This window comes from Phaethon aethereus (genome assembly GCF_964289735.1).
Source record: "Phaethon aethereus genome assembly, chromosome: 2".
Taxonomy (NCBI): domain Eukaryota; kingdom Metazoa; phylum Chordata; class Aves; order Phaethontiformes; family Phaethontidae; genus Phaethon; species Phaethon aethereus.
The window spans coordinates 33188424-33215611 of NC_138582.1; the positions used below are offsets into that span (position 1 = coordinate 33188424).

At 40.1% G+C, this 27188-nt stretch overlaps 1 protein-coding gene across 1 annotated transcript; it reads right to left on the reverse strand.

Annotated features, from left to right (window-relative positions):
• Positions 1-225: 225 nt before the first annotated feature.
• Positions 226-27188, reverse strand: ZBTB10 (zinc finger and BTB domain containing 10; the record flags this gene model as incomplete). The annotated part of the gene is made up of 5 exons (XM_082015197.1): positions 26108-27188; positions 18184-19081; positions 5612-5785; positions 3326-3501; positions 226-531 (listed from the first exon to the last, which is right to left on the reverse strand). The coding sequence occupies exons 1-5, from the start codon at positions 27056-27058 to the stop codon at positions 226-228; spliced, it is 2505 nt and encodes an 834-aa protein (XP_081871323.1). The 5' UTR covers positions 27059-27188.

Sequence of the window (27188 nt, forward strand, 5' to 3'; positions counted from 1 at the left end):
AGGACTCTGTATAATTCAACCAAATGGTTGTATGCTGTACAGTCCTGTGCAAATATCATAAAAAAATTAATAATCCTTTTTTGCTATAAGGCTTTGACCCTACATTTTTCACAGCAACATAACTACCATCCAGCCTGTACCATATTTTGCAAGCCTTCAGTCCAAAAATTCAAACAGTCAATCCATATAGTGTCCACTTGTGGCACCCTGAAGTCATATGCTCTGTCAGTCGTCTAAAGGCATACAAACTTCCCCAGATTCATCCCATCGAGACTGGTCATTCTGTTCTTCTACATCATCACCAAGCTCCTCATCACCTTCTCCCACTTCATTTTCCTCGTATTCTTCATCCCTAGGGAAATCTGTGTCCTGCACCTGGTCTGCTCCCTCTTGCCCTCCAGGTTGAGATTTATCTGCACAGTCTACACACACTCCATAACGTCGTGATCCATGTCTTATTCCAACGCTGGCTGCTAGCATGAAAATCTTCTTACATACCATACATTTATACTTTTTATCCTTTTTATGCACCTATGGAAGAGAAATATTAACAGCTTAAAAAATATATATCAGGTTGCGGTTGCATTTGCTTGTAGTACTAGAAAACTATCAATAATAATTACCAATACAAAAATTCATTTTCGGAACTCTTCCCAAAGATACCCCAACACTGTTCCAAGAACGGGAAGTACTACTAGTGATCTATTTTGATTACATAAGCTATTGTCCACAACCAAACCACCTGCTTACTGTTCAGCAGGTAGCTGAATAGCTGCCTGTTCTGTAAGCAGGTAAGTGTTCATTATATGACTACTCACTATACAGACTAAGACTCTGGAAGGCAATGAGAACAGTATAAGCACTTATGTTACACACAGGATCATATCTCATTTAGAAAACTGCCTTTACAATTTTAAGTCCTGGAAACATTTAGAACAAGCCAGGAGCCATTAAATTCTACATAAATTCAAAGAGCAAGAACCTTCTTCCATGACACTACCCTCCCAACAACACCTCTCCAGGTCCCTTTGGTGAATTTTTCGTCCTGTATGTAGAGTGAGCTTGCGTGTAAAATTAGAATGCTGCTTCTAATTTTAATTCTAACACTTGACTAAACATAAGTTTTAATTTTTAATTTGGGAGTGTGTTAATTGTACAAGTAACTGAATTCAGCAACCATATATAATAGTTACCATGTTGGAAAAAATTAAGTTGAAGACTTCGTTCTTCTATCTGGTGTCCCCCACAACTATGTGCTTAAATATCACACTGAAGGTCACATTGGAAAATTTTAGGTAATTGCCATTTTAGATAAAACAGAAATTACAACCCAGATGAGGGAAAAAAAACAAGGTCAAGCTACAAATAGTTACTTTAGTCGCACTGTATAACCTGTACAGCTGATACTACATGTTTTTTCCTCGGCCTCTAGACTTGTTATGATAATGCAGAAATTTTGAGGTGATTGTTGAAAGGAGAGGGGAAAAACAAAACCAAAAACCAACAGATGTTCTGACTCCACCAGGGAGAACACACTTCAGTTAAAGTACAAGGGCTGAGCTCACTCTTTAGCTATTTTAATCCTGTCCAACTTCATCTCCTTTCCTGGAGGGGAGAAAAAGAAATAAAAAATCTTCAGCTACAAGACCTGGGCAGATACTGCAGGACAGAAACCTGAAGTCCCACTCCACTCTTCGTGGTAGACTGACTCCCACCACTGTTGCTATCTTCTCTGGTGAGACACAAAGGTATAAGTAGTGTAGCTGCTGGGACGTGTTACATGGTATCACCACCAGTAAGGTGACGATGACCTTATCTCCTCTGCCCAGTCACAGAGCTGCCTTGTACCATCACCACCTCCATCGCTGCAGTCACCTACGTACACTACAGAACAAAATGTCCTTCAGACTTGGTAACATCACAGATACGTCCGTTCAGGCCTCTACGCCTTCACCAGGTGGTATGGGAGGAGGATGAAAGGCAGCAGAAACAGGGCGGAAAGACATGTATCTAAGGTGAGAGAAGTCCAGTGGAACATAAAAAAGATACTGGTTCTAAAATTTATGTAGGAACTGTTAACATATGCCTTTCCTACCTGTACAGCAGTTTAAGGAATTAAAATTACAACAGTTGTCTTATAAATATTTTCTAGAATTAGATCCTGATATGACTCAGGTTATTATTTACTTCTTATAATATTAGTGGCTAACAGAAAGTCCATTTCACGACAGCACAAGCTAGAAAGGGAAGTTAGGAAGACTTACACCAAAGGCTCTTTTCTGCATCTGCATTAAAACTTGGAAGCTCACAACTACTTTTTCTACTCACTGAAGAACAAAAAGCCAACTGTGAGGGGGCTATGGAGACTTACCGACCACCTTCATGAGGGAGCAAGGTGGTCTGTTCATTCTCAAAGGACTGAGGAAAACTACCAAAATGGAGAAGTGCAATTTACCCCATTCCCTCTACTAACCTATTTCGAGTATCTGCAAAACATGTTGCAAAATGAGGGCTTTTTAAAATCACAGCTTGGAGAAAGTGTTACTACCTTCTCACCACCAATATGATCTTGCTTTTATTATTCCCCTAAAACACACCCTGGATTTTACACACTAAATATTATAATGAAGTGTTAATTTCCTTACAGACTAGATACAAAGTACCTGCAAAATACCCAAGACTGATAATACTTTCCCTGGATCCTCAGATAAACAGTATGGAAGTCAAATCCCGAGTTATGCAACATGCACAGGACAGGGTAAATTCAAGTGCTGATTATGGTATTGGTAGAATGCAGGTCAGAAGGACATTTACTTTCTGCATGTCAGGTATTTTCCATTCTTTCCTAAATCTTAAAGCAGATACTATACTTTGTCTAGTTGTAAAATAAGTATTTCAGAACTACCCCAAGATATTGCACAATTGCTGATTAATGGGGTGCCCTCACAGAAAATGGTCATGCAACACTATAGAACAAGATGTGCTATTCTACTGCAGTAACTCTAAGCCGAAATTCCCTTTTGTTACCTACAGAATACTTACATATACTGCATCTCTATCACATCACTTTTAAAATCACCTTGAAACTATTCTCTATCAGATGTCCAGCGACTGTCCTAACTGACACCGTGTTTTCCATTAAGAATACAAGAGGTATAGTTATCACAGAGAGATGTTTATCCTCATCCATTTTAGGTTAAGATAAAACAATTTACATTACAGCAAATCACAGAACATTGTTTCTCTGAACTACCAAAACATCTGCAAAAGACCATGAAAACCCACTTGTACATGTGCGTATACACACACACTTGAGGTTACATACCAAGGAATGTCTCTTTACATGCTCTCTTCGAGTAAACAGCTTCCCACAGATGTCACAACTGAAAGATCTCACGCCTGTGTGAATGAGCAAGTGTCTCTTTAGTGTTCTTCTGTATTTGGCTACATAATTACAGTGTGGACACTTCAATTTGTTCATGATTAAAGCAGAGGAATCACCTACAAGAAAATAAATCATCAGGAAAAAAAAGATTATGAAACACAAAAAAACTATTTTAATATGTTCTGCCTGGTACACAAAAATAAACAGGTGCCAAAACAATAAAGCACCCACATGACTTTTCATCAGCCAGATCAGGACAATGCCTGCCTGCAGGAACCACAAATACTGGTAGGTTCTGCATGTATGATCTTGCTAGAAAAATGCCTAGTTGTAACCAAGGAATTTTTACTACAGAAGTATAGATCAATTCTTTAAAAAGAAGTCTTATTTCATGAATCAGAGTAAGTTAGCTACAAGTTAGCAGTATTCCATTTTCTAGACGTCACCTATACCAGAAAACACCTTGTTCTGTATTAGAAAATGTCTAGCTCTGTGGCATTTAAACAGTTACAATCTTCTCTCCCAATATTCTATTCAGAATTATGGGCAGGAACTGCCTGCCAAGATCTAACTCTACAAATAAATAAAAAAAGAAAGTATAACTAAGCAAGAACGAATATTGACAAAAGGAGTAGGAGATAAGAGGTAATAATTCTGAAACAGCTAAAAAGGGAAGTTATTGGTTCAGATCTTAGCTATTCTCTACCCAAAGTGTATTTTGGTCTAACAGAAAAAATAAAGAGCAGAAAAAACTTCTGGAAGTAGCAATATCCCACTTCTTCCTGATGATGGAAGAGAGCTATTTGCATATCCTTGGACCAAGGACAACACAGCTTGCTCAAAGGATATGTGCAACAGGTTTACTACAGCTGCCTATTACTGTCTGAAACAGAAAAGCACAGGATGCTATGACAGCTATGAAGGCAGCCACACAGGAATACAAGGCTTATTTTGAGAACAGGGTATTGACTCAACTCACTACAGGTGAGATAATTTATGAACATGATGACCATCTAGAAGCATCCAAAAAGCACTGGCTAAGGCTACATGATTATATGTGTAAGAGTTTCTAACATTCATACTGGCAGGAAGGAAGCAAGTGTAATTGTGTGTTATGTGCATGGGCATGCATGCCTGTACCAAAGATGCCTCCTCCCAGCTTCAAAATCCATCACAACATGGAAGTTAAATCTTGCTAATATTCAAAAGTTTGCTTTGGTATTGGAGCACTCATGCAAGCTGCCTGTCAACATGTCACATAATGGCTTACATGAAGAAAAGAAGTTCAAAAAAGGTTTTAAATTGCAGTCTTACACATATCAACAGAGGTATGACAGACAGGCAGACATCAGGGCTGTAAGATATATGGGAGTTTAATGGTTTAAGAACAGGTACATCTCCTAAAACCTGAGTTCTAATCCCTTGCCTGCTAGCGAATTTCACCTTCTGATGACCCAATTTCTTCCACAGTAAAAACCAAAATATTTAAAGTAAACCATAAACCACATCCTAGTAATAGCTCAAAGTTACAGAGAAGAGGTAGGCATTGCTATTACCCAGTCCTTAAGATCCTATTTTTACTGAAGACTTTATGTATTTTAAGGATATAGCAGTAATTATTTTAGATGTGATGGTTTATTTTGGTATGTTTTTAGACAGAAGAATAATTACAGATAATTGCTTGCTTGAACTATTAAGAAAGGCACATAAGCTGTGAAAGGGTAGGTTATATAACACAAGTTTGACTGAAGATGGTTATATTTATGGCTGCATTGAATTCAAAACCTTTTATTGCAATTAAGTTTTTATTTTTAATAGCTAGAAGTAGGCTCTGAGATCCATCTTTAAAATTATATTTAACTTCTGTCTTTATCACCCAAGTGTTCAATTTCAAAGCAAATTTATCTTTAGTTATCTTATGGGGAGGTGGGGGAGAATTTATCAGATCATTAAAGGCCTCAGGTACCTTCATATTCAGGCACAAGAGCTGGTATAAATCATGTCCTGTTTTTACTTTTCCATACATTTGAATTCCTTTTCCTCCTTCCAAGGAAGTACTCCTATTTACATTATCCAGAAAGGCAAATGATATGGAAGAAGATTATGTAAACACTTAATCTTATAAATCTCTACACAAATTAATCAAATATTACCAGCAGTGACACAGAAGATAAAGAACCCCTATCAGAGGCAAAAAACAGCCTCCTCTCCATCAGATATACTTGCCATTTTCCCAAGCTTCTTTTGGCCAAGATTCTGGCAGCAGTCCATACTTGAAGTCACTCGAAGTACCCGGCAGCAGTCCATACTTGAAGTCACTCGAAGTACCCGGCAGCAGTCCATACTTGAAGTCACTCGAAGTACCCGGCAGCAGTCCATACTTGAAGTCACTCGAAGTACCTGTTAGAGACACAGCCTTACTTTAGCTTCCCAGGTTCTCATCAGTCATAGCAAAATAGATATCCTTTTTAAACTGTGATAAAAAAGTTTCAAACCTTAAAATAGTAATTATAATCTTTTTTCACATGATCTTCAATACTGAGATGGAGAAATACCTGTGTTCCTATTTCAGTGAAATTAGACCTTTGAACTGCTCTCCACAGCACCATTTTTTCTCCCCATCCTGAGAAAAATTCAAAGCCTTTTTCATACTACAGGAACTTTTATGGTATGGCTATTTATTCCCTCACTATCATCATGACAGGGCTAATGGGATTCTCTTTAGAACTGCTTTGTGCAGTGACTTCATCTGGTCTACCACAGGCAGTCTAGTTGGTACAAGAGTAAACATTTTCTACTGGAGGTGTGATTGTCTTTATTGCCTTAAAATATCTCAGTGGTATATAAAGTGCTTTAAATACCTTTATATAAATAAAAGTATCCTACAGCTATGTCTAAATCCTTTTTGAATAATCATCTCCATTACTCTATAACCACATAAATTCAAAAGACCATAATTACTTGGAATATACCAGCTTAAACGACTAGTTTGCATATTTACATTTGGTCTTTACACAAGCTCTTCATGCAGTTTGCGTGGTCTTTGCAGCTTTTTTCCCCTCTTTGAAAGAAGAAAATCATTTGGAAGTGAACAGTGCCTTAAAAAGAAAGAGATCCTTGCTTGTTTAATTCTATGCTTTTGTAACATGCAAGAATTGCATGAGTGAATATGGAATCACTATTACACAGCACAGAGAAGAGAACTATAAATAGCAAAGCTGCACTAGGCATTTGACAAAATCATATTTGTGGGGCAAAGACTTTTCTGGCAAGAGCACAAATCAATCTTCCCCCTAGTCCCCAAAACAGGAGTTTGTTGGAAAACATGAACTCATAAATCCACTACTTTCCTCACAGGCACACAGTTGTTAAATAAACAAACTGCAGTGGGAACTAGCAGATTTCCTTTCATTTGTCTGGATGGTGCTCAGGTCCTCACACTGGTTTCTCAACATCATTGTTGTGACAAGTCTTGAGAAGGGCTTCACAGCAAATAGATAAATTTTTACTTTCAAGCGCAAGACTGTATGTTTTAATGGTACAAAGACCTTCTCCTTTGTCCCTGCACTACTCGTTGTAAGGATTTCTCAGGAAAGGAAATTCTCTAAGTATAAACTAGAATTTCATGGAGCTAGCAGTAAGCTGCATACTGAAACACTCACAGCTTACAGTTTTGCAGAGAAAAAAGTACAGATTACAAATCCTCACAGCATTAGACATATATAGTAGTTTCATTTACTGCTCAGGCAATGTCAGAGTTGGTAGCAGTGGTTTCATTTGCAACATAAGATAACACTTCAAAAGGAAATCAATTAACAAATAGGAAGCTTATGATTCTATCCTATCCATTAGACAACGGCAAATGATAAGCAAAGCTGGATCATGACTGCCAAACTAGGTATTCCATTGGAGCTTTTAAAAATAAGAGCTGGAGTAGACAAAAGAAATCCCAGCATTTTAGCTCATCCACATTACTATTTTGGTATAGAAAGAAAGGGAAAGGAATAAAGCTCCCTCTCTTTTAAGAAAGCAAGCAGTGAGGAAATATTTTATTTTTTTAATTACTGACTCTAATAGCTGTTGTTATGTCCAAAAGAGGCAAGAACTTCTTACACTAATTTGGAGCTATGGACTCTAGCAATGGCATCTCATAACAGCTCAAGGAACAAAACACAGATATGCTATAGACATGCCAACTACACATTCCTTTGAGGTGAGCAGTAAAACTTCATTCTGTAATACACAAGAAAGGATTAGTGAAGAAAGAGTGTTGTACAGTTCTTGGCAAGAACAAAGATGACCTGACTGCAAAGCTAAAAGACATCAAATTAAAGCAGGTTTCCGGATCTATCAGAGAAACCCCCCTCTCCCAACTTTTATAATCTGTTTAAAATATTAGACCTTTTCTTCGCAGTTTTTTTCCCTCCAATAGAACTGTCCTGTCTCTAGTTGACCAATGGAAGATCAGTGATCAAAATATTTTAATCACTTTTTCCCCACCTTATGGGAGGAATACCTGTGAGATCAACAGATCAAGCCTTTACTGCTCACAGATGTAATGTTTATGCCGCATATAAACAATATTGCATAGCTTCCTTCAAAATAAGCATACATCAAAGGCTGACCATAAGTAGGAGTTGTACCAAGCTGAGCACATTTCTAACTGTCACTTTGACAGTTCTTCTGGATCTAAGAGAACACAAATTGAATTTCATTAGGAACATTTATGCTCACAGCTGGTATTGAGGTTTGAGGGAAGTTAGGAGCTCAACCCTGCATAGGTCTAGATCTTAGCGTAAGACTCTGCAGAGAGCCAAATAGAGGCAAGAGCTGTAGTCTATTGTAGGTAATAGCTACTAAATTTTTCTACCTCCAATCTGAAGACAAGACCTGCTATAACATGAAACAACACCGGCACAGATACCACAAGAGATTAAGAGGTTGCTACAGACACTTCAGTCTCTGCACAGTACAGGACTAAGTAGATCATAATTAAACCTACTGCTTATTCTTAGAATAATTCGTTGATCTGGAAAACCTGCTTTCTAGATTAAGCCCACATATAATGTGTTCAAAACAACAAAAAAGGCATTTTTAATGTCTAACGGCTCATCCATACAGGAAAGACAAGAATTACATATAGACTGGGAACTGGAAGTGCAATACCTAGCCTCTACCAGTTTCCCCAGGTGGACATATAGCCTACAGACAGATAAGCTTCTGACTGTAGCTGAGCCCAATAGAACATGTTATAGACCCCTGCTTGTAACAGCTTCTCCCATTCCTCCTCCCACCCATGCTACTGCCCCCTGAAACCTGCTTACAAAACTGCAGATATAGTCATCATCTAACCTGTTCCTGTCAACTTAAGCCCAGATGATTTTGACAGGAGACTGAAAGCAACTACATATGCATTCGTACTGGTACACTGGGGGTGAGGTGCAAAGGGGGAAATACATACAGCAGTGAGAAAGGTCTTTAAAAAAAAAAAAAAACCACCCACACAAGAGTGTAACTGGAAGCAGTAATGTTCTGTATCTCCAGACCAGGTCATCTGACAACTTTACTCTTCTCTAACAATACCTTTTTATAGTGTTATTGATTCCTAAAAGAGAGGTAAGTTAATAATTCAAATGTCAATGAGCCTCTGACATCTACCCATTCTTCTACCCTGCATGGAGAAGACGTTTCTATCAGTAACCTCATCTTAAAAAAAAAAGAAAAGAAAACCCAACAACAAGCAAACCCAAAATAATAAAAATAAAACAGAATACAAGTAAGCAGAATTACAAATAACACATAAAATTATCAAGATGTCAATTTGAGAAGAGATGAAGACAGTCCAAAATACAACGAAGTGGTTGTATGGGCTTTTACACAACTAACAAAAACTTTACAGAAGGATTTTATGTTCTACTCTGTTTCTTCTCAAGAAAAAGGATAACCAGAATTCAAACACACTGATTTTCAGTTTTGAAGGCAAGATGTAGCGGAGTATTACCAGAAGGAGAGAACGCATCTGAGAGGAAACATCCTTAGTTTGACAAGTTTTGCTCTTTTTCTGTAAAGAGAAATATGCCAATTTTGGGGGGAAGAAAAAGGAGACATTACTGAGTAGGTGATGATCAAGGAGGTTAATGAGTACATCAACGATAGAAGCCATTGAACACGTCATTATAGAAGGGGATATGGATGAAGGGTGCATTGAGGGAGAAGATACAGCTGTCTAACTTAACTTCTGTTTTCTTTATACATATTACCACTAAAAGCAGTGCCAAAACTAGAGAAAAAGGAATACTACTATTTTTCTCATCAGGTTTTCTGACATTGACTGCTCATTCAGATCAATTAAAAAAACCAGAAAGTAGACAGGATAAGCGATTAGGCCATAGCTTTCAAGGATTGTAAAGAGAGCAGTGGTGATCTACCGATACAATCTGGATTGCTATTAGAGAGCTGGATTTGTTGCTTATGTTAGGTAACACGACAGAAAAAGCAGCACTGCCAAGACTGACATACTGGGAAGGTGGAGGAAAGAAAATATATTGTACTCCATTTGTTCCCAGAGTATTACTCGCATCTTGAACCTTGCTTCTGAAAAGGTGTCAAAGCATATCACTTCTCAACTGCCTCTTGCAACAGAAGGCTCAGACAAACTTATGACATTTTGCCAATACAATCTTACTCATACTCCATGTACTCCTCCCAATTGCTCTGATTTTTTACGATCTCTCATTCATGAAAAAAATGGTTTATTGCCTTGACTACGGAGGCAGATCTATCACCAACTAACCCTGCCAGATGAACATCAATTTATGCCAAATATATTATCCACTTGCTTTTTCAACTTATCATATATTCCCTGAAAAACTCCTCCCTGAGGAGGAAGATGTTAAACAGTGTAAGACTCAGTAAGCTATTTTCAGGAAAATAGCCCTTCTTGACTTCACTGTCAAAAAAATACATTCATCCATAAACTTCTGGACTATGTTGAGAGCTCAAGGGCCAGATCATGAACACTGCAAGTCAATTTAAGGATGTACCTCAACAGCTTTCACAAGTAAAGTATTCAAGTCTAATATAAACATTTCACATCCCCTTTTCATTGTCTTATATTTAAAGTGTTAATATAAGTAGGACTTTTAAGGAGATACACACATGAAAGTCTGCATGAAACTCATGGAGACTGACTAGCATTTAGGATTAAGATCCTTCAATACAGTTGTTAAACACCAACCATTCTAGATCTCTGGTAACCAAATTAAATGTCTTGGTATTATGTTCTGCTCCTATTTTCTTGGTAACTCTTTGAAAAAGTGACTGCAGAACAAATCCAAGAAAATAAGTTTGACTTGTCCTCAAAGCTGCCAGTTTCTCCCTAATGAAGGGGTGAAAAAGCATCCAAGTAAAAAAAAGGAAAATGGAATTTATTCCCATCTTAGCTCCAATACAAGGGTTCTCTACACAGTAAAGCTGCTAGTTTCTTTCTGCATCAGCACTGGAGAACTGCTATTGCTACCATTTTAGCAGCTACATGTTGTAGCTTTTAAACATGTTTTCTTAAAGGAAGAATCAAATGTCAGCTTGAGGGACAGGAAATAGAAGTTATCACCGTGCATCATGATTAAAGACCACTGATGTCACTGTAGTAGAGACAAATACACCAAGAACTTATATGGGTCTTCATTTGTATTTATTCTTATGTAAAGACATACACTGCTGTGTAGAGACTGTTTTGGTCCAAACAACTTTTTATGCTAAAACAGTTGAAAGGAAATGCTAAGGAGATCTTCACTTCACGTTAGCTTCTCTAATTGCAGACAGTCTTAGAAGCAGTAGCATAAATTCACCAAAACCTTTGTGTCAAACTGGCATCTCAGCATCTCAGTGTCATTCAATCCACACTTACTTTGCCAAAGCCTAATGCTGTCCAGGAATACCAAGGGATTTTGTCTTTACACTGGGCTTTGAAGAAAAGCAAGGTACTCAACAGTAGCACAGATCTGAAAAAAATACCAGAACAAAAAAGAAAAAACCCAACCCCTCCAACAAAACACAGCCCCAAAACAAAACAAAAACCCCAGATACTTCCTCACAAACTCTGCATAATAAAATCTGGGAGTATGTGACAAACTAAGCTTGCCAGCTTAGTGTGGTGGTGTAAGGAGAGCATGACACCAGTCATGCTCTCCTTACAAAGGTAACATGCAACATTATACCCTAAAGAAAGGGTATCAACTCAAGTCACAAGGTAACAAATGTGTAAAAGACTGGAACTTTTACACAGTTCATACTTTCCATACACATGACCTGACCACAAAAGGCAACTGCTGCTTAACAAAGGGGTTTTTTTCCCCCAGCTTTAAAGACCACATTTTTAAAAATGTCCCCTCAACCCCCACCCCAAGCCCTGGGAATACAAGAAGTGACTGAAGTTCTGCAATTGTGGCTACATTTCTGCAGTAAAAATGGCAACTCTGATCTTGCTAACTCCCCTCTCCACTGTTCCCAGTGTGACAAGATGAAGCTTTTAACTAACAAAGCTGCACCCATAAAGGCTAGTGGTTAAAATGAAGTTGTCTGCTAAACCTTTACTCCTACCAACACACGTATACTGCAAGTACTACAGTGAGCTTTAGTGTAAATGCATAGTATAAGCTTGTTATGCTACAGTATTCCACATTTAGTATAAACGTTCTACACTATGAACACATTTCTGATTGGATTTACTAATACCTGCCAGAAACCGGCACAAGAAAGAAAAGATGCCTGCCTCTCTCCTCCACCCCAAAACTCCAAGTTCTGTACACAAGAATTCTAGAACATGCACAGAGAATAAATGGTTGGGCAGTGAGCAAAACAACTCAGCAAGTCAGAGAACCTCAAAAAGAAAAGCTGAAGGAACCGTCTTTTAGTCAAACTACATGCCACTTGGAACCTATTTATTCAGTTACCAACACTGAGGATGACCTACCCCTTCCCTCAAATTAAAAAAACCACAAAACCCCAAAACACGCTAAGACTTCTAAGTCCAGAGTAACTGTAAAGCAATTAGTCAATTTATACTTCTACCAAATCTTGCATGACAAAGCTACTCTAGTGTAAGAGTGCTCTCACAGGGAGTTGTGGTGATGTAGCTGAACTTAACAGGCCTACCAATGCAGAAAACCTACAGGTTAAATAAGAAACCTAACATTGTTTTTCTGTACCATGTGTCAGTGAAAGCATAAAGGGTATTTTCAGAAGTCCTTCAGTGGTCTTTTAGCTTCAAAAGTATCATATGGGAATGGACAGGCATGAGAAGACAAGCATGTAAGAGAAGGGGGCTGTGGATAAAAACCAAGACTTTACTTTCTAGGGTAATTACTATCTGGAAAAAAAAGCTTTTTAAAGGAAGTTGTATTCTAACCTTCATGATAGTTTAAAAAAGCTCCACACTACTCTGAAAACCAACTACAAACCAAAAGAATCTGAAACATCTGGAGTAAAAGCACTTTCACCACTCAGCACGTGCTAAAATTAATTAGATTGGACTTACTGAGCTACATCTTTGAGATGCAGGAGGGAAGCTAGCTGAAGAAATAACACAGCTAACTTCTGTGGCTAGAGTTATGCCCCTGAAATGAATCAAAAAGATACACAGCCCCTGGTTTTCTTTATTTATGGAGTTGCTGCCATCATTGTCACTATTTCATAAATGAGGTAGCAAAAAGATCATTTTTTTTGCTATGCAAAATACAGCATTTCAGATTGATAATTTTTCAAAGTGAACGTATTGCCTGCACTTCAGTTGCAGAAAGACGAAAAAAAAGTTATTCAGGCAGAAAAGGTCTGTAGACACCACAACATTCTTCAACCCATCCACCTTGCTTTCAAAAAAAACCAAAAAAAACCAACCCACCAAAAAACCCCAAACCAACACAACAGTAATACGCAGAACACTGCTTAAAAATTGCAAGATCAGTGCTCGACCATACATGAGAATGTGAGGATCTACTTGTGTTTGGGATCATCCCTGAGAGAGATGAATTTAATGAATGGGGAAGAGGTTGGCCTTTAGATGTTGTACTCTCTTCAGATGACTTCTGAAAACCCACGGGGCCTTCAATACCAGGTTACATAGAGAATGGGGGCAAATAAAGAGGTTAAAGGTCCATGAAGCAATTTTAGTCTTTCAATCAGGTTATCAGCTGGAGATCTGAGGAAGATCTGACTGAGTCATAGTGCCTGCCTAATGGAAGAGTAGGAAAAGCTCCATTTTCTTACCCTACTTTTTTATTTGTAACTCAGTCAGTCAAATAGAGTTTATATCTACAAGAATTGTATACATGTCCAGATAATTCTATCAATCTTTATTTCTTCAAATACAAAGCTACTTTTCTTTATTCTGAAGTCCTAATCAAGTTGTGTTATGCTGCTCCCTCACATCATGAGGAAAACTGTGACTAGCACTATATTTTTTTGTAAGCCAGTTTAGCTGCTGTTTGTATCCTTCTCAAGAAGTTGTGGTTTCTACAGCAAGCTGAATTAAAATTCCTTAAGAACCCCCTAAAAAAAAAAATCATTCAGGAACCCTTTTTGTTCCACAAAAGGGCTGCTTTCATCCTGCCCTTGTTGTCCTTTCCCTCACGCCCACCACCAACACAGTATATGACACAGCATTATCTAGCCTGAAAACCATGGTAACAAATAATCTGCTGATAGCTTCACAAAGCTATTGGGATGTTACACACAAGTCTCCTTAAGAATCAACACAGTCAGCTCTGGAAAGCATAAATAATACTTCACAGTTGTGTTCTGAAGCTTGAGGATAGGACACTTGTAGTCCAAAAACCAGGCCCAAATGAAAAACAAATTCAAGAAGTGATAAAAATTTATAAAAAACTATGAACAGACATTAAGAACATGATGAGTTAGAATCACTGAGCTTTTATGAACTGGAAACTGACTAAGAGATGCTGACTGATTGCACTCTTACTTTCAGCAGGGTAAATGGTTAATTTTAGGATGTACCATGGCTGTAAAGATATTTTTTTTTAGCACATTATCAATTAGGAGAGAAAACAGTGAGGTATGTGGTAACATTCAGTGTGAAAAAATACAGCTATTTTAATTAATGTAGCTAAAACTGGAGAATGCTGGAAAGCTTCAGTAAGAGTACATAAATGAAGTAAGATGGTACATGCAATTTAAAATCCATCTCAACTTCATGGAGTTTTTTGAAGCTCAAACTGCTACTTTCACAGGGGAGGTAGAAACACACGGGCAATGCAGAGCGAGAGGAAGGAGAAGCTGACATATCCTTATGGATACCTGTAGGAAAACTCACATTCGACAAGGAGCAGTTTAACATGTTTCCTTCACTGGAACAAGAGGGGTAACAGACACTTCAGAAAGCTTTTATTGTTTATCATCTAATAAGTACCTAGCAGCACCCAACCGGAAAGTCCATCTACTATGTAAGTCAAGTTAGTGGCTTTTGGGGCAAATTTTTGTAGTGTGAGGAGTCTTCTCAATTGGGCCTCCGTTCCACTGTACCTATGGTATTTCATCCCCCTCACAAAAACACTAGGCAACCCAAAACCATAATCAAGGACACAGCAATCCACTGCATGTAACTGACATCTCATAACCACAGTTGGGTGTTGGCTATCCCCATCAGCACACAACAGAGCATAATAGTAGCAGCACATTCTTTCCTTTTTAGCAACCACAGGGACAGAGCACTCCTTAGCTTTCATCATAAGAATTTACTATCCTTTATTTTTCTTCTCACAGAGTTGTTTTATATCTATTCCAGAAGACATTTTCTTATGTATTTAACTCCCAGTGCCTATTATTTTTGCTACTTTTTAATCTCCAGAAGAAATTTAATCCACAACTAAAAAGTTACCATATAACCTGCAAGTTACTCTACAACTCATATTTGTCATTCTTCCAATTTGCCACTCCTCCCTCTTGCACTTTCCTTGGGCATAGAGGGAACGATTGAAAGAAGAGTGTTGAAGAGTGGAATCTACCTGCAGAGGGAGGAAAAGACTAGCTAGCAGTAGAGGAAAAAGAAGACCGAATGCTGAAGCACAGACTAGGGGTGAAAGTAAGCTATACCAAGCCCTTCTTCCAGCATCTCTTCTTGTTTCAAACAATGTGCATACACATAAGAACTTCATAAAAGTAAAGGTCCTCTTATAAAAATATTAGATACGGCTTCCAAAGTAGTTCTAACACTGACAGAAAATGTAATTATTTACTTGGGGCCACTTATGTTGTGCTCTGAAAGTACCAAGGATATCATTAGTTGACACTATTTTATAGTTCAATGAAATAAACTCTCCCCTGCAATCACAGAACTTTCAACCGTTTTGGACAGATACCACAGCACAAATTCTGTGCCCCCAGCCTCTAATACAGCTCTTTTCACCAAGATGTTGCATAGATGTATTTTGTAATTTAATTCTTTAGCACAGTGAGTTACTGGAAACCTTGGCGCTTCTGTCCAAAAAAAACTGAACAAGGGCTAAACTTGTTTAATCATTACTGCACTGCCCATATCCTCCATTATTTCTTCAAGAAAGTTCCACAGCACATATTCCAATTCTGCAAACAGGCCTTTACTTCTGTTGCTGGGGTCATCATTTAGTAGTCATATTCTCTGTGCTATTTCCAACAGTAAAAGAGGTTGACTATCTACCCCATATGAATCAGAAATAGAAATCACATCCTAAATTGTGTCAGAAATTTGATGTTTGTAAAATTAATATACAGGTCCTCAGCTCCTGCTCCAGACTCTCTGCTGTCCTTTTTCATGCCATTGCAACTAAGCATGTATCAGCAAGCAGCACAGCCTGGCACAGAGAGATTTGTGGGTCCTAAGGACTCAACATCCCCACTATACACCTAAAGGTGCTTCATTTAAGGCCAGATCTAACCTGGTGCTGTGGACCCAAGGTCTGTCAGCAGCCAGCATGCAATAAGCATGTTCCTGAAAGACAGCTTCTACTTTCATTTCAGCCAGAAGAAACCCTCTGAAGTCTAAGAAAGCTTAGACAGTACAAAGAGATCAGGAAATTCACTTTACAAGTGCATGCTCCCAAGTTGAACTGCAAAGCTAAAGCTGACCTACCCACTGAGTCCAGAGATGAAGACTAGAGATAAACAAACCCCCTGAAGCATTTAGAGAATGAACCTTAGCTCCTCAGCAGAGCTGCTTCTCCAGAGCTGCTCCTGTTGTGCCACACTACTTGCTAACTACACGGATGTATCTTGTACTGGCTGCCCCTGCCCACGTGCCAGATGTACACAACCGTAGCTCCAGTCTGCATCGCTCTGTATTGTCGCATGTCATTGTGGTGCTCATGCACACACATGGGTACAGTAAGGCACAGGGCAGTTGCCAGATGCCCACTGCTTATTCATCTGGTGCCTCTGCAGCTGCCAGACGCGTAGACAGGCATTTGCAACACTGCAGGTAGAGGGCTGAGGCGCTTCAGGGCCCCAGAAGAAATGGCCTGTCTCTGCCACTGATGAAAGGATTTCCTTCAGCCTTGTTTTTAAACAAGTCTGGGGGTCCAGGAAGAAACTAATGGCATCCTTCCTTCAACCAAAATAAATGCAGGTTTCTAGACCTTCCCAAGAACTCAGGTTGCTTTCCAATCTCTTTTGTCACTGGAATACAAAATTATACAGAAATAGTCTATACCCACAGATGTGAGTGCCGATTCCCCCCCCCCCCACCTCTTAATTCTACCCATTGAACCTGGGAAGCAGAGGATATCCACAGTCCCTTGATATTTAAAGGGGGCATACATTTTAAAATGCTTTAGAAACAGACACATGTAAAGAACTTGGTTCCAGCTATGTCTCAAATCCACCTTTAACTTACCCCAATTCAGAGGTCAAATTTTCAAAGCTTCTAATTCATCTAAAAGTGATACAGGTAAATGGCAGTACTTCAAATATTTACTTCAACTATTCACACTGTATAATAATAATTCAAAAAATAAAAACATGAACTTAACTACATTGCCACAAATCCCAATTACACTGTGAACAGTCTGCTTATAATTCTGTGTGTGACTATTTGTTCAGCAAACAGTTATTTAATCTTATTCTAGCATTTGCCTTCACCATAGATCCTTAAGCAAAAAAACCCCTATGAATTAAGGCACTCTCAGGATTTGTTTAAATAGTTCAACAAAAAGATATTCCCTCTACTCTATGTCATTGTGGCATCTCTTTCCAATTCGTCTTACAAATCTGCTTTAAGAGTTTATATTATACTAGCCAGGATTATTCCATTTTGTAGCTTCCTAAATACGCCTACAACAAGCAGCAGCAGAAAGTTGACTTCTGTTTCTGGGTGACATTCAGGTGAGGGAGATCACCACAAAAATCCTGGGCTAGTGTAGGTAAGGAAATTATAAAGGTCCTTTCTGTGCACCCAGCTAACAGCACTATCCACCAGTTATCACTCCTTGATTTCACGCCTAATAGCAGCTACAGATTAAATGTAACTGTAAGAATTTTAGTTTCTACCAGCTGGTAAGGATCCCCAAACACAAGCATCAAATGCAAACAGCATGTTACATGCTATATGGCATGGCACTGTCATTACTTTCTCCAGCCGAACATTCACTGCTGTGCCCCAAGGTAGAGAATCAGATTACTAACTAATTTAGTAATTAGTGTGCTGACTTTACTGAAAAACCTACCCAACATATCTTTATAAAGTAACACTGTCATGCATTTTATTCAATAATTTGGTTTTCAAATCTTAACTGACATTAAGCAACATTTACCTGCTTCTTCCTTAATAAATGACAAATCTTCTTCTGGATATGGGACTGACGGTTGCAACACTGAGCAGTCTTCTGAGTTCTCTTCAGCATTAGGTGGTATATTATAAATAAATCTCTTTGCGGTTTGGTTTTTCCTTCTTGCTTTTCCAGGTTCTTGAACTGATTGTCCCTGCGCACCCATGTCATTCCATACAAAAACTTTTCCCTCACCTTGAGATTCATTTTCAGCCATTTCAGGTGAGCTGTCCTGGACCCAACTGCAGTCATTCATTTGGTAGCTTTCCATTTGGCCCTCATCAATAGAGTAACCATCATTCTCAGTTTTTATGCTACTTGCCAAGTTGGTAAGGTTTCGCGTTGCCCAGAAGCTGGCAACTTTCTGATCCCTTGGAGACAAACCATCCCTACTAACAGATCTTCTGTTGTAATCCACAACAACGGTCTCTGGAGCTTCTGATTTTATACTTATGTTTAAGGCATCTTTAATGAAGTTGCGGCAGGACTGGACAACCTCCGTCATCTGAAGGTAGCTGGCCACTGACATCACTTCAATGGCATTTTGGCTCGTAAGCACGAGGTTACCAGAATATAAGAAGTCCAAGATGACAGAAAAACCTTGAACAGCAACAACATCTAAATAGGTAACAGTGGTTTGGTTACGGCTTTCTTTGTTTGTAAAGCAATACAGAGTCTTAAAGAAGCGGCTGCCTGCAACCAGGATGTTCTTGTGAGCTCTGAAGACCCTCCCGCTCACCACAATATTAACGTCACACAGAATGCCTTTCTTCCTCTGCTCGTTGAGCTCTTGCAGGAGCTGATAGCAGTAAGAGTTCTCATTTGGCCTGCTGTTAAAGTCACAGTATCCTTCACTATTCAGTTCCGATGGTAACTCTGACTCCTGCAATTAAAAAAAAAAAGCACAACCATAATTAGCTCTTAATGAATGCTCTCCTTAGTCCTCCAACGCTATAATAAGGATATGAAAATAAACTTAAGAAAATAATGTTATTCAAACGATTTTTTTGTTATTGGTCATAAGACAGGCTGGAATATATAATTTTAAAAGTGATTCTTAGTTTTCCAGAAATATTATATCATTCTGCACCCTCCACCCCAAAATTTGTAACAAAAACAGAACTGGCAGAATTGCCTTGAGGGCATAGGAAGTGAAATTTCAGACATAAGTATGGAAAGATTTAGCCGAGTGTGAAGTACTTGTTTTTCTTCACCTACATACATTAAAAATTCAGGAGCCTCTCTTTCCAAAGATCTAACTAGATGGTTCATACATATACAATCTCCCATTCCTCCCTAGAAATCTCCACTTAAAGGGGTAAGTAAAACCCTGATAACTGATTCAACACTTTCTTATGCTGAGATGAATACATGAAGATTAGGTCTCTATTTCCCAATTTAACTGTCTTTTATGTTTTAAAGAAAATGTATCACTGACCTATCACTGGTGTAGTTACAACTGCAGATAACTTTCTTACGCAGTTCTACAATTTAGACATTTATTCTTTATTTTGTGGCAGGCTTAGGATTAAATAGCTGTATTGCAAGTAGACAGAATATTGTGGGTGACCAAACAAAACTGAAGCTTCCATTACATTCTTTAATGAAGACTTTCTTGAATCAAGCTTCACTGAAACTTTCCAGTAGCAACACCTTTAACTGGTACATATTTATGTACCATATGTGCCTCTTTCACACTTTGTAAATAAATACATTAATAATTATATACACTAGTGTAATGCATATAATATACAGGATATTAATATATTAAGTAATGGATTGTCTTTGTACATAAAATAACATGTACCTGTGTGTCTCTTACAGCCTTTTTAAGATGTGATCTCAAACGTGGCTTAAAAATTTTGCTAAAAGTAGTGTCAGACAATCCAGCACCAAGAAATTAGTTATTACAGATTAGTACAGAAGGTGAAAGGTTGATAAGAAACAAGAGAGCTAAAATTTTCTAAATGCTGTAAAATCCAGTTATAACTGATGTTTAGACAATGATGACTCAGAGCTGCTACAAAGCAGCAGCTAGAAGAAAGCAGAAAACACCGCAGACTGGCGTATTTGAGACCATACTTATATTGACTGACATGTGCCGCCATCAAGAGCGGCAACAGCGACAGAGTTTGTTTTGTACTGGATCTCTAAGAATCTCTCTTCTTCCCTAGCAAGTAAGGACAGTTCAAAACTGGCTGGCTCCAACATGGTTTAGGATGACAGAAGATCCAATTTTGCAAGTTGTATCATTATTTTCTCCTCTCATTTTCTAAAACAACTCGCATATTTGGGGGCTAAAGGTATCATTAAAGCTCTACTGCCTCAGCATTACAGGTCAAAACCAGCATTAACAATGTAATGTTAACACTGTCATGAGCCCATACTGGGCTAAAACATATGTTGCAGAAAAGTAGTACCCTTAATTTGGGACTACGGCAGAAACCAGCTATATGAAAAAAGTCACTTTCCACCACACAGGAATTAGTGCATTAAATCAGTAATCACCTCAAGTTATACTCCCAGTGTGGATCACTGAGATGACAACTGAAGCTGTAACTACATCCTCTGAAATGGTATTTACACCTATAAGCAATAAATAATGCCCAGCATAACCAAAATAGGAACTGTACCATTTCAGCATCTCCTGCAGAGAAACTGCAATTTGCTGTCACATTCAAGTTGCTTCTAAATCTCTACCCTCCTCAGAACAACACTTCAGTGAAAAGAATAGGTAGAAATGAAAGCAATTAGGCTTTTACATGAAAGCAAGCAACAGACTTTTGTCCAACCTTGGCTTAATTTTGTCTGTGTGCTCTCTGACACACCCAAGTACTCCCTCACATCAGAGCTCTGAAACAGAAAGTACGTCCCAAACGTGTGACAGCTATGTTTATCACTCTCTAGGTTCCCAGAGGATTTCGGATCTGGACTAGCTTTCTGTCACTCCAGCAACAGAGCACTGAGTAGCTTCAAAACACCAATTACACTGACTTTGGATGAGATTAAGATGAAAATTATCATACCCTAAAGTGTTGTCGCTAGTCAATCATCAGTGACTTGCATCTCACACAGTAAATGTTAGGTAGATGCTATGATAGCTGACAATTTCATTCTTTGAGAACACATTAAACACCACATAAAATTAAAAAGTAAATCTGCAGTGGTTCTTCTCTTTTTACAAATGTCTGATTAAAGAGTCGAGATAGATGTGCTCAGTTAAAACGTACTCTATGTATCCAATCAAGCTGATAAAAAAAAAAATCAGAAATCAAGATTTACAGTATTATTTTTCCCCACACCCCAAGAAATGTGCTACAGAAACATAAAACTGAAGTCTTCATTATGAAAAGACCAGAAGGCTGAGTGAAAATAAGAGACATACATACAACTTAATGTTCAAGCTACAGAGGCATGTCTTGGGGGAAAGATATCTATATTACAGCTTTAAAGAAATGGGTGCATAAATATTTTTAAAACTAAACTTGTAATATTGTAAACAGCTGTTTAACTGCTATGGAAGTAGGTAACCCTCGTGCCTCAACTCAAACAAAACTAAAGCCCTGACACCTGAAGATTCATCAAGCCTACATAAACCAAGTGTGACAAGTAGAATTAACATTTACTACACAAAAAATGAAAAAAAATATGTCCCTTGGAGAATTTTGAAATCTCCCCTTTGTACAAAAAAAGTACAATACAGTTCAATAGGAAGTAAGGTGCAGATAATAATTACAGAAAATAAAAAAATATTTTCAAGCTTCTGTTACTTATGTTGTGCTCATGGCACATCATAAGAAGGGTACTGTTTTCTTCTGATGAGAAGCACAAACTAATGTTATTTGTTTAGATGTCAATTATATTTTCAGAATACAGACCAAATAGCCCCATCACCTAAATTATCTCAACACCAAACCACCTTATCAGTTAAACTTATAAGAAATCTAGAATAAGTCAGGACTATTTCAGTTTTATTTGTGGAATCTACAACGTTATAAATTTGAAAAGCTTGTCTCAGCAGGTGAGATCTGACAGAACAGAGACTGCTCAAGGAACCTAATATTGCACTCAGTTTCAGTTATACTCATCTGAATACACCCAAAGATAAATCACTATTTTGTATGTACAATTCACTAATTAAACTTGCCTAAAAGCTAACAGGAGCAGAAACAGATGACCAAAACCTGCTACTAGAAACTTGGTTTTCTTTCTCCTCCTGTGCCATCAACATATTCTGTCTCCCGGGAGCAAGAACATGCGAGGGGGAGCGGGGGGAAGGGGGGGGGGGGGGGAAGGAAACAAACCCCAAACCAATCTAACCATAGATTCCATCTCAGCTGTATGTATATGAAAAGTAGTTACACCACATTTTTGTAATCCCTTCCCCATTACCATACTCTACAGCAGTTTCCCTATGCCCCCAAACTAATTCTTACCCTGAAAAACGGATCCTCTAACAAAAGTGAGCTATCAGGTACTTCCTAAACTCATGCAGCTACAGAGGAAATTAATCTCAAGAGACTGTCCTATCAGCCGCACACATGATGCTCCACTGCAGTTCTACATACCATAGCATCGCTCACAGAAAACTCAGCAATTTAAACGGTCCTATTAAGTGCCTCACATGCAATCGAGTAGTTCGAGGTCTGGTAAAAGCACTAGATAAAATAGAATAAATGATAGTCCTTTACTCTGAAGGACAGACTTCCTCCTCAACTTTTTTGCTCTACTAAGAGTAATTCAAGAAGTTCACTCAGAACACTATAATGTAACTCTTACATCTGAAGCACGACTTCTATTCATCATCGCTCACACAAAGCAAACAATTACAGTTCACATGGAAAAAATAACACATCAAAGGCCTTCCTCCTTTTGGAGAGCTTCTGCTTTAAACCAACATGCCTGTTAGGCTGGAGAAAGCTTTTCTGGCAGTATTTCCAAAGCTCAGCTTCAAATTATGTCCAGAGAGAAAATGTTTTAAGCAGCAGCTCCGAGGGGGAGGAACCCCCAGCAGCCAATAAATCTCCATGTCATGGATCCAAATTCATCACAGAATTAAAATCTTTCGCATTGTTTTCCCAGTAAGTGTCTATTTCTTAAGATTTTTGCAACACAATAGTCCATTTACTGAAAAAACAAAGGTAGTTTCAAGCTGATTATATCCTCCCTTAAGCTTTAATATGGAAATAGATTATTTTAAAACCTAATAGGAAAAAAAAGAGGAGAGTCAAGATTTTTGTCTTAGAAAGAAGCACCGACTGACAGCTCAATACCCTTGAATTACAGCAGCTGCAACCACTTGTGATGTATTTTGGCATTCCAAATTAAACGTATCCCAAAAATAAACTGAAATCATCACTCATATATTACACTGATGAAGAAACAACAGACCTACAGAAATTGCCACTACTTTACTGTCTTAACACCTACAATTTCCTTTTTGCACTTGAACAGTGGCACTATGCCATATGTTTATTAGCAGCTGCTAAACATGCCCTGCAGTTGAAGCTTGTCAAGTCAAGAATACATGTGTGTTGTCTCTAAGACAAAGGCTGAAAGATCTCTCGCAAGTTTCATTAAATCTAAATGGCTTTGCTGCCTCATTACGTATGTTGGAAATACGGTCAGGGTACAAATTACCTACTTTTTTTCCAACTATCTGATATCATGGCATTAAGGAAAAAGTGGGGACATTGTTTTGGTATGAATATAAACACATGTATCGAGAGAAATTCAAGTACTATTAAAAGTGTGAAAGGATATGGAAATTAAACAAAAAAGCAGAAAGAAAGCAGAGATCCTGAATCAGATTTGCGATAAAGCAAGTGTAACCCAGAAGGTCACCACAAAGAAAATTACATTGACTCTTGAAAAGCTGCAATTCCTTCATTTGTAAGAAGTTTTTACCTGAAATGTAAAAACATCAATTGCTGTACAGCTTCCTTACAGAAGCTTATTTTGTCCAAACGTACTTTAATACAGTACAAAAGAACCACTGACACATCTCACCCATCCTACTGTTTTACTATTACAGTTATTACAAATATTTTTTCTTAAACTATCAGTGGTATAAAAGCAGAGGCTCATTCTTCTAAAGATTCCCATAACAATGAAAGGTTAATCTTCAAATACTTAGGTTAACTGTTGGGCTACCGTGACACGCAAACCAATATTCTGTCCCCACTTACACCCTCCTAGTATTTAATAGTCGTACGACAGACAGGGGATAGAAGAGGGAAAGAAAAAACCCAGTAAGTTTAGTAAGAAGTTAGAAACTAGGCAACAAGATGGTACAGAATATACTGCAATAACATTAAACAAAAAGAACTTTTCAAAGGTATAAAAAGGTAAAAGAAATTAAGAATTAAAGTTTCAAAATTGGAAACAAGTTATTTAAGGCAAGTTGGGCTAAAATACTTCAAAGTGAGTAGCAAGCCCCAGATTGAAGGAAACTGATAAGATGACCAACTGCCATGAAATGTCTCTAACAGTAGCTGCCTTAGAAATTACACTTACTGAAAAGTTAGCATTACTCATCTTGAAGGTGAACGTTGCATTTATGAATCCAAAAATAATATTTTGGATAACTGATATTTATACAATTGCCTTGCAATCCCGCAGTAGTTTCACATAAAACTTGCATTCCTTTTCTAACTAGCTCTGAGAAAAACCTACGTTCACTTAACATCTTATCTGTTATCCTGATAGCCTATCCAAACATTAGAATAGCAGCTCTTGTCCAAGGTACCCTGATCTCCTTAAAGCACTCAAGCAATAAGCTCAATTTAACTATTGCACTACAATTCCAACTCCAGATACATCTATACAACCGAGGCGGGTGTTTTGGTTAAAACTGAGCTCTAAATAGTGAAAAACGGAGTGACGGGGGATGCATTCCGGCTAACAGCTCAAGTACTAGTCTAACCTGAAGCACGTTAGCTTGTGCCCGCTGGCGAGCTGAACGCCAGCTAGGCGATCCGAGTGAACTTTCGCAGCGCAGACATCCTTAGGAGGAAAGGCTGCAGAAGGCTGGCGATTCCACAGGAGTGTCCTTCAGGAGCTTTTCATCCACGTATGTTCTAGAGTTAGCCCTGCCTCATTCGTAACAGCAGCCAAGAAACACAACAATTTTAAGTTCAGGGGGGAAAAAACTCTTCGTTTCACTAGTCCTAAAGCATTAGAGGAGAGCTGGCATATTAACTTGGCTTTCAGGAAACCACATGTTTATCTCAAACATACACCAAGCAAGTGCAGACTTCTTGCTCGGTAACTCAACCTAAAGCAACACAATCGGGAAGAAGATTTAAACGAGAAGGTCTTGACTACATAGAGTTATCCGATTAATGCACAGGGACCATACCCTTAGGAACGGCAGGGCAATTCTAATGTCACGCTGGCAAGTACCAGTTTCACAGGCAGTCGTTAGCCGGACACTACCCTCCCTCCTCCGGTACCGCAGGAGGAAGTTGTAACGAGTGTTTTTAAATCAGTGCAGCAGCATGCTATATTCATACGCAACTTTTTTCCCACACTGCCGGTTTATCTTCACGAGATAAACAGATAAACTATGAAAACGCGGCACTCACTACCTCCGAAAGGATAACATTAACCAGGCACAGCCGGAGGCAACACGGTCCCTGCCAGCGCTCCCGGGCCGCACAACAGCAGCGCTGCGCCTGCCCGGTCACCCCAAAGCGGGCTCGTCGCCCGCTCCGGGGGCGGCCTGCGGGAGCAGCGCAGCCTCCCCAGCCCGCCGGGCAACAACACAGGAGGCCATTTAAAGAAGTTCACACACGTGAGCATAAAAAAAAACCCCAACAAACCAAACCCAAACCAAAAAACACCTATGCGAAAGGGGAAGCCGGCCCGCCCGCCCCCCGTCCAACCCGGCGGCCGCCGCCTCCCCTACCTGCTCGGCGCTGACGGGCTCGTTGAGGCGATGCTCGGCGGAGAGGTGGTGCCGCAGGAGTAGGGCGCGCTTGTAGTTGCGGGTGCCCTTGCAGAGCTCGTCGTGCCCCCCGGGCAAGGCCCCGCCGGCCATGATCAGCTCGGGAGGGGCGGCGGCCGCCGCGGCGGCGGTGCACCAGGCGCAGGACATGAGGCCGGTCTCCTGGCAGTAGTAGAGCCATGGGAACTCCTTCAGCCAGGAGCCCTGGAAGGAGATGTGCAGCTTCTGCAGCAGCGACTTGGGCCTGGCCAGCGGGAAATGCTTGATGCTCTCCCCCTCCCCCGCGCCCACGCTGCTGCCCTCCGCCTCATCCCCTCCGTCGCCCCCAGACCGCCTGCTGCTGCTGCAGCTGCCGCCCTCGGCGCCGCTGCCGTCGCCCAGGCTGCCCCCTTCGCCGTCCTCCTCGTCGTCGCTGCTGTCACTCAGGGAGCCGCCGTCCTGGACCAGCTCCTTCCCCTCCAGCAGGCCCTCCGGCTCCAGGCCCTCCGCGCCCTCCAGCTCCATCTCCTCGTCCGCCCCCCGCCCATTGAAGTGCTTCCGCGGCCAGGCCGAGGCCTCGCAGCCATTGTTTGCGGCGGAGGGGGCGGCGAGCAGCCCCCCGCCGCCCCGAAAAGCCAGTGTCCGGCGGTTTCTCTCGGCGAACATGGGGCCGGCGGCGGGGGGCGAGACCGCGTCCTGAGGCAACAGCAGCTCCTTCTCGTCGGCGGTGGCCTCCAGTTCTTCGGCCTCCAGCCCTTCCAGCTCCACTTCCTCGTCCGCCCCGCGCCCGTTCAGCGGCTCGGGGTCCTGCCGGTCCCAGGCCTCGGCCGCACCGCCGGCCCCGCCGCCGGCCGCCGCCGCCGCCGCCGCCGCGGCGGTGACCAGGCCGCCGCCCCGGAACGCCAGCGTCCGCCGGTTCATCTCCGCGAACATGGCGCGCGCGCGCCCCCCGCCCGCCGCCTCGCGCCCCTGGCCCGCCGCTCCCCGCCCGGCCGAGGGCTCTGCCCGCGGGAAGGGGGAAGGAGGCGCCGGCTGCCGTGCGGGAAGGGCGGGGGTGGCGGCC